Raw genomic sequence first — 8069 nt, 5'->3', positions numbered from 1 at the left:
CCCCCCCCCCCAACTGTAATAAAACCACGGTGATTAAGGACACAAAAATATTACTCTGGAGGAAGGGGACCAAAAGCTTGGAAAAGGATGAAAGAAACACTCTGATTACCCCTTTCAAAAATACGTTCCTTTAGCTGAAGCTGCTAAATTCGACTCAACTTTACACACCGGAAAGCTTTTGCGGTTGTTTTATTATTTATTTTTTTTTACGGCGAATAAAGTGTTTTTTCCTCATGAAAACCCCCACCGACTCTCAGGCTGAGCGGTGCAGTTTCGATGTGTCACGGAGGTGGTGTTAGCGCAGATCCCGCTCTCGGGAAGGTCGGTGTAAACCCCGAAATACCAGACTCTGGTCTCAAGCCGGGCTCCAGGTGCCCGAAACCAGCACCTGGCCCCCCTCCCCTCGCCCTCACAGCACGGGTTGGTTTTTTTTTTCCAAAGAGGTCTGAGAAGGGACACGTTTCACCTCAGGTTCATGCTGAAAGGGGTGCAGGGCTTTGGTCTCAGCTGCTGGAGGACAAAATCCCCTGCCCAGGGGACATGGGGGGTCTGAAGCTGGGAGCTCCTTGGTGGCTGATCCCAGCCCAAAGAGGGACAGGGCAGGGAAAGGCAGGTGAGCCCAAGCTGCGCCGCAAAAGATCTCCATCGAGTTGGGGGGGCACCGTGCCTCAGTTTCCCCACACACCCCGTGGAGATAATGCTATTGCCACACAGGCTGTCAGCAAAGCTCTCAGAGACAGACTTCCCCAAGGCTTTATTACGGGGGAGCTGGAGCTGTGGGACACCTCGTTTGCTGATAATTCACCTCCTCCTAAGGCAGGTGTTTAAAATAGCTCCTGTGACTCACTGGGTGAGAAGGGCCAAAGGGTTTCAGACGCTGCCTCGGGGGCAGCTGGATGTTTTCCTTGGGATGGGACACGGGGCAAGATGCCACCTTCGAGTCTTCAGCTCTTCAGGTCCCTGCGGCGAGCCCGGCCCTCGCTCCCCCGGCGGCTTTTCTCCTCGCTGCTCATCTGCATTTTTCCAGCCGTGGCAGGCGTTTGGCTGTCGCCCATCTCCCATTCCCTGAAAGGGAGGTGGAGAATATAAATGTCCCTTTTGCTGTGGCTCCAGGCTCCCCTGGCTGGTCCTTTCTGCATCACCAAGCACCTTAGCTGGGGATGGAGTGTACAGGAAGCCACAGATGTGACGAGTGCTGGCCCTTTGCAAGTCCTCAGTCACTCACAGGACTCCAGTGCTCCCAGAGCAGGAGGTCCAATGGCCTGAAATCTCATCCTGGTGCCGCTCCATCATATTTTTCCCCACTTTCTGAACTGTGGGTGCTTCCCCTGCAATAAAAAGCTGTGAATGGCAGGTGGGAGAGCGATGCTGGCTCTGAATTGCTTCCCTCTGGGTAACTCCTAGGTCTTCATCCTCTTTTATCACAGCTGATGGCCCCGAAGGGCAGCAGCGAACATTCCACCATCAAGGAGAAACAAGGGGTGAAAAGGCCTTTTCCTTTTGTCCAGCCCCCCCGGCCATGATGCCATGGTGATGGGCAGCATGGAGGGTAGCACCGGGCAGCCGATGTTGTGGCTGCCCATCTTCAGATCGCTCATCACATCTACCGTGGTCCTTCCTCCGTGGCAGAGAGTCTGGGACCCAAGTCTGGTGTCTCTTGGCCACGCCACGTTGGAGGTATTACTGCCCAGGAAGGCTGGTGCACAGGGGATCAAACGTGCACCCATCCTTTTCCAACACCCAAACCTCGGACGCACCCTGTCGTGACAAGACAGTACCCAGGCAGCGAGATCTCGCTGGGGGACGCGATGGCGCCGTTCCCCTCCTGCAGCACAAGCCTGGCAGGGAGAAAAATCATCAGGAACAGGCGGAAAGAAAGTGACTATCAGCACTCCAGCCCCGCGCCGGACCTGCTCGGCCTTTCTGCGGCGAGTTTTCTAAGAAACGCCGCAGCAGTTAGTGAGCGTTTACTGGAAGGGTGGGCTGAGCTCAGCCTGCAGCCGGGGCGGCCGCGATAGCGATTCGGTGGTGCCGGGGGGTGAGGGTGGCCAAGCGAGGGGCTCGGGCTCCTGGCGGGGTACTAGGCAGTGTGGTGGTTTGCTTTCGTGTAAGAGCAGCTTCCCGGATGGTCCGGGGGAAAAGCGAGAGAGGAGGTTAAATACAAACCGCATCTCAAAATAGGCCTAAACTTTGAAGGCGTTTGGAGCTGCGCTTCCTGCTTCTGGCGGCCCTGAGGAGGAGATGAAAGATGCAGCTGAGTAAAAAAGAAAAAAAAAATATATATATAAAGAAAAAAGCAAAACAAACTAACCAAGTTAACGCTTTCTGCTGAAGGCAGAGGCACAGCGGTGACACAACACACCAGGTCACCCCATGAAGCTGAGACGTGGCTCCAGGACCCCCAGTTCCCTCAGCAGCCCCACGGCTCGGAGAGCGGTGCTGGCAAGCCCGGGGTGAGCTGGGGAAAAGGGGGGACTCCTTGGGCAAGGGATTTTTAAGCAAGAAAACCATGGGGCAAGCCAAGGAAAGCCCTGTTCCGTGTCAGATCTGGCTGGGGGACTTGCAAAGTAACCTGCAGAAAGGGAAATGTGCCCCTTCCTTTGAGCGGGGACACAGCTCTGTGCGCACGCAGCAGCAGGTGCTCCATGAGGTCAAACAGGAACAGAGCTTCAAAGTTCAGCACATGAAATTAATTTAAAACAAAACAAACCAAACACATGAGCAAAAATTAAAAAAATAAATAAATTAAAAAAAAAAAAATCAACCAATGCCCCTGAAGCCGAAGCACCACGGAGCTGGGAAATGGGGTTTGACAGTTTGGAGGGTAAAAGCTTGAGCGAAGCGTTACCGCTGCTGACTGATAGCGACCGACTTCTGGTAATCCGAAGATCGACTTCCTCCGGCTCCGCGTTGGCCACAGCCGAGCTGGAGGTGGGGACAGCCCGCCGGCGGCTTTCTTCACCCACCGGCACCCGGCATGCAACACCTGCTCGGCGCCAACAGAGCCGGAGCAACAGGATCTGCCTTACCAAAATTGAATTTGGCTGACAACATCCGGCGTTTCGTAAGGCTCCTTTGATGTTTGTTTACTCGCTGTCCCCAGCACATGCTCCGCACCAGCCTGCGGATGAACGGGAAGGCAAAGGGCTCCACACCCCTTTGATCTCTCCCAGGAGCCCTGGCAGGAGCAGTCGGTGCTGGAAACACCCCGCCGAGGGTCGGATCCAGCCTTCCCCATGGTGTTTTCGGCTGGCTGGTCCTGGTGAACGCCGCTCGGCAAACCTTTGGGTAGGAGCTTTGGAGTTTGTCTCAGCTGGAGACAAACCAGCGGTCCCCATCGTAGCCACGGTGTTGTCACTGGTTCCCGACACACTCGCAGCATCCTTCATCCCGCCCCGCAAGAAAGGGATATGTCCATCACATCGAGTGGTTTTTTTTTGTTTTTATTTAAAACCGCATAAAAAAAATAAGATTTCTGAATTCCCCTGTACAATATGAACTCTTTAACAAAAAACCCGCCGGCTACACACTTGGTTACACGGAAAGACTCGACAGCGCGGACAGCCCGGGCCGGCTCCCCCCTCCCCAGCCCCAGCCAAGACACCCATGGGGAAAAACCCAAACTCATCTGCAAACGGAGATCTGCACGTGGCAAGGAAACAACAGCACCCAGAACTATGTACACGGGGAGCTGGGGAGCAGGCAAACGCTCCGCACCTCCGCCAGAAACGCTACGGGCCCGGGGACGGACACAAGACAGACACAGAGGGAAGAGCCGAATGGAAAACCGGGGGATCAGCAGCTGTAGAAGCAAGGCGCGGGCTGGAAACCCACGTGAATTATAAATAAATAAATAAGTTACCCTACCGGCTAGAACTCTTCCTTAAAAAAAAAAAAAAAACAACAAAAAACAAAAAGCAAAACACAACATCAAATTCATGAAAATAAATTAAAAACGAAAAACTGAAAAAAAAAAAAAGAAACAAGGTAAAATGTTATCCCTATGAACAACTGTACTTCAAGCTTTGCTCCTATAGAACTTTGTACACATTTACAGCTCTGTTGGTTTGCATTGTTTGTGCATTTGTGAGGGCACAGGGAAGCAAAGAAGCCCAGAAAATCCAGGCGAGATGGAGGCACGGGAGGCGAGGCAGCGCCCGCTTGGCTCCCAAGCATCTTCTGACCCGTTTTCTCTTTGAAAAGGGAAAAAGGAACTCTACAGCCAGGCGAGTCTTGGAAAAGCAGCAGTGTAGGAAAATTCAAGTCTTTCCTCCAGCACAGCCCAGATCGCAACTGAAGGCACTCGAGCACGGTGACAGCGGAGAAGAGACGGCCATTCAGGCGCGGTACCTGCCATCCCCCCAAGTCAGTTTTCCCCCCGTTGAAGCTTTTCTCGCAATAAGGTCTCTGATCCTCTGGCAGTCCCAAATTCAGCAGGTTGGGAAGACACTTGGGAGCCTCCAAAACCAGAACCAACCCCCAAAAAAACAATTTACTGGCAAAACATCAAATAAGACAGGGTCATTCACATGGAGCCAGGACAGCTGGGTTGGATGGTGACCACCAGTGCTTGGAAAAGCAGGTCTCCAGCGGAGCTCCAGGACAAGATGTGTCCACCAATGCCTGGAAAAGCAGGTCCCCAGCGGAGCTCCAGGACAAGGTGTGCGTGTTCCCATCTGATGAGCCCTGCTCAGTGCTACGGTCACAAGGAAGTCATCTGGTTTTCTTTGCTTCTTCTGGGCAGGAGATGCATGGAGCTCTTACTTGTCGGGCTCTTGGATCAAACTGTGCAGGTGGATCTCCGCCGTCTCCTGGGGCAGGTGAATGCCTTGCAGCCAAGGATGGTTGAAAACGTCCTCCAAAGATGGCCTGTCCGAGGGGCGCATGGACAAACACCACACGATGAGATCCTGGCACTCTGGGAAGAGAAACGAGAAACCTCTGGTCAGCCAGAGAAGGCCCCAGCCCACCTTGTCCCACCATCCACAGTGCCCAGGCCATGCTGGGTGTGCTCAGAGCTGCACCCAAACCTCCCAATTGATTATCCAGTTCGGAGGAGAGCAGGGTGGCAGAACATGTGCCACCTCCTCCAGCTAACCATGGGACATCAACTCCACTTGTGTCCCAGTCCCATCTTCTTCAGCTAACCATGGGAGATCAAATCCTTTCTGTCTCACCTCCAGCTAACCATGGGAAATCCAAGCCTTTTGTGTCCCACCTTCTCCAGCTAACCATAGGAGATCAAGCCCCTCGTGTTCCACCTCCTCCAGCTCACCATGGGAGATAACCTCCTCCACAGCCCTAGGAGCGGGACGCTTGTGTGCCCGGTGCCACCTCCCAACACCCATTATCCAGCCCCTGCCACGACACCAGGTACCCACCTCGAGAAACCCGCCGTCGGAAGAAGACCTGACCCCGGATGATGTCCTCATCCTGTTCAAAGGGGACATCCCCGCAGACCATGTTGTAGAGCAGCACGCCCAGGGACCAGATGGTCGCCGGACGTCCATGGTAGCGATGGTAGCGGACCCACTCTGGTGGGCTGTACACCCGTGTTCCTGCAAGGATACAGCCGCAGCTCGTCAGGTGGATGCTGCCCACTCCCACATCCTTGCCCGAGCATCCCCGGGGATGCGGGGGCTGCACCGGTGATGGGGGGGGACACACAAACACACACGCTGCGACCCGCCACCCCCTTTGCCAGCACGTGACTCTTGTTTACAAACTTTGGGTTGTAAAAAAAAGCCGCCGGTGCCGGAAGAGGGCAGCACGGGCCCGGGGAAGGCCCGACCGTTACATGCAAAAATAAAACCCCCACGGGTGGGGAAAACCACGCCTTTCCCTCCCCTCCTCCGCCTTGGCCAAAAAAAAAAAATAAATAAATAAAAAAAAAATAACAACACAAATAAGCCAAGGCAAACAAGGGGAGCGGAGCAGCCCGAGCCCTTTGGCGCCTTGCAAACCCGACCGGCCGGCGCACGGGCTTGGCAACCCTTCCGTGCTCCCCCCACGGGTGTTTGTTTGTGTGGGGCTGGCTCCCCCCCCCCGCCCTGCCCCAGCCCGGGGCGGGGTGGGTGGCGGAGGCTGTTGGCACCGCCGGGAGCCGGCTCCCGTTTCACAACATCCGCCCCACGCCAAAAAAGCAACTTGGCAGCCGGCTGAATCGTTAATTCTAGCCCCCCGCCAGCAAACGGAGGAACCGCCGGTGCCCGGCCAGACCGGGCTGTGTGGTGCCCCGTACCGGGAGCATCCCCCGGGCGTGGGCTCACCGTCAAAGGCGGTGTAGACCGTGTCCTTGAGGAAGGTGCCGGAACCAAAGTCGATGAGCTTGAGCTCGCCGGTGGAGAGGTCGATGACGATGTTCTCGTCCTTGATGTCGCGGTGCAGGACGCCGCAGTTGTTGCAGTGCCGCACGGCCTCCAGCACCTGGCGGAAAAGCCCCCGCGCCAGCTCCTCGGACAGGGACCCCCGCTCCGTGATGAAGTCGAAGAGATCCTGCGACGGCTCCGGGCGCTCCAGCACCAGCACGAAGCTGTCGGGCAGCTCAAACCAGTCGAGGAGGTGGATGACGCCGCGGAAGCCGGAGCCCACCTTGTTCAGCAGCACGATCTCCATCGGCACACGGGTGCCGCTGGGCTGTCGGGGGGACCACGATGCCGTCAGCAGGGCTGATGCTGCGCCGGGGGTCTGGTACCCACCACCTGGGATGCTCCGATGCGCCCCAGCTCAGCCCCACTGATGGCTGGGCAGACCCCATCCCAGGGGATGCTCTGGTGTCCCCTGCCCCATCCCACCGGTGCCTGGGCATCCCCCCACCCAGAGGATGCGCCAGTGCCCCCCAGCTCAGACCCACCGGTACTTGGGCATCCCCCCGCCCAGGATGCTCCGGTGGCCCCCTGCCTGGTCCCCCTGGTATTGGGCATCCTCCCAACCAGAGCATGCTCCGGTGCCCCCAGTTCAGCCCCACACGTACTGGGCACGCCCCTCCCGGGATGCTCCGGTGCCCCCCTGCCCGGTCCCACCGATGCCTGGGCATCCCCCCGCTCAGGGGACACTCCAGTGCCGCCCAGCTCGGCCCCACCGGTACTGGGCAACCCCCACCCGGGATGCTCCGCGTCCCGCGGTGACCCCACGCCCGCTCCCCCAGGCGTGTCCCCGTTTCCACCCTCCCCGGTCTCGGCTTATCCCCACGCCCGGCCCGTGATGCCCCAGTTTCTCCCGGTGGCCCCGCTCACTCACCAGCTCGCCCCACTCGGAGATGCGCTCCCGGGCCACGTACTTGACGGCCACCTGCAAGCCAAGGGGAGCGGCGGGCTGAGCACGCCGCCCGCCCCGCCGTCCCCCTCCTCCTCCTCCTCCGCCCCGCCGCCGGCCCCGCCACTCACCGGGCTGCTGTCGGAGAGGCGGATACCCGAGTACACCGTGCCGAAGCCGCCGCTCCCCAGCAGCGGGCCCACCCGGTACAGCTTCTCCAGCGGCTCCTTCTCCTTCCCTGCGGGCGACACCGGCCGTCAGCGTTCCGCCCGGGGCCCCACCGTCCACCCCCGGCACCGAACCGGGCCGGGCAAAACCGGTCCCGTTCTCTTACCGGGTTGTAGTTTAGCGCTGTGTAGCTCCCCGCCGGTCCCGGTACGTAGATGGGCCAACGAATTAATTTTCGAGAGCAGCATCCCGGCTCCCTCGCTCGATATCGGGGGCCGGTCCCGGCCCACCTTCCCGAGCCCGGACCGGCTCCCGGCGGTCGGGCTGCCCGAGCGGAGGAGCCCGGAGGAGGCGGAGGCCGGCGGGCGGCTGGGCGGGGAGGGAGCGGCGGCGGCGCGGCTGCTCCGCGCTCTGCCGGGCTCCCGTGTGGCGCGGCGGCCCCCAGCCGGCCCCGGGAGGGGCGGGGGCGGGGGCGGGGCGGGGACAGCCGGGGGGCGGGGCCTCGGCGCCGGGCCCAGCCGCGCCGGCCCGCCCAGCGGCGCCTCAGCCAATAGGGAGCGAGACGCGGGGAGGGGAGGGCGTGGCCGGCCGCGCCGTGGCGGGAAGGAAAAGGCGCCAAAGAAGTGCGGGAGGGGTGGGGTTCTCGC

At 59.0% G+C, this 8069-nt stretch overlaps 1 protein-coding gene across 1 annotated transcript; it reads right to left on the bottom strand.

Moving 5' to 3' along the window:
• Positions 1-3227: 3227 nt before the first annotated feature.
• On the bottom strand, positions 3228-7861 carry PIM1 (Pim-1 proto-oncogene, serine/threonine kinase). Its single transcript, XM_063356715.1, has 6 exons — positions 7589-7861; positions 7386-7492; positions 7240-7290; positions 6270-6636; positions 5382-5558; positions 3228-4918 (listed from the first exon to the last, which is right to left on the bottom strand). Exons 1-6 carry the CDS (start codon positions 7668-7670, stop codon positions 4761-4763), a joined length of 942 nt encoding a protein of 313 aa, XP_063212785.1. The 5' UTR covers positions 7671-7861; the 3' UTR covers positions 3228-4760.
• Between the last annotated feature and the right edge of the window lie 208 nt (positions 7862-8069).

The sequence above is a fragment of the Chroicocephalus ridibundus genome, chromosome 20, assembly GCF_963924245.1.
Source record: "Chroicocephalus ridibundus chromosome 20, bChrRid1.1, whole genome shotgun sequence".
NCBI lineage: Eukaryota > Metazoa > Chordata > Aves > Charadriiformes > Laridae > Chroicocephalus > Chroicocephalus ridibundus.
The sequence above is the reverse complement of the archived record's forward strand: the minus strand, read 5'-3'. Positions and strand labels throughout refer to the sequence as shown.

Excerpts from the sequence above, each read along its gene's own strand:
- PIM1 (XM_063356715.1), bottom strand. The coding sequence starts at position 7,670 with ATGCTGCTCTCGAAAATTAATTCGTTGGCCCATCTACGTACCGGGACC. Across the intron at positions 7,493-7,588 it reads CAGCGCTAAACTACAACCCG|GGAAGGAGAAGGAGCCGCTG; the intron begins GTAAGAGAACGG and ends TGTCGCCCGCAG. Across the intron at positions 7,291-7,385 it reads GCCTCTCCGACAGCAGCCCG|GTGGCCGTCAAGTACGTGGC; the intron begins GTGAGTGGCGGG and ends CTTGGCTTGCAG.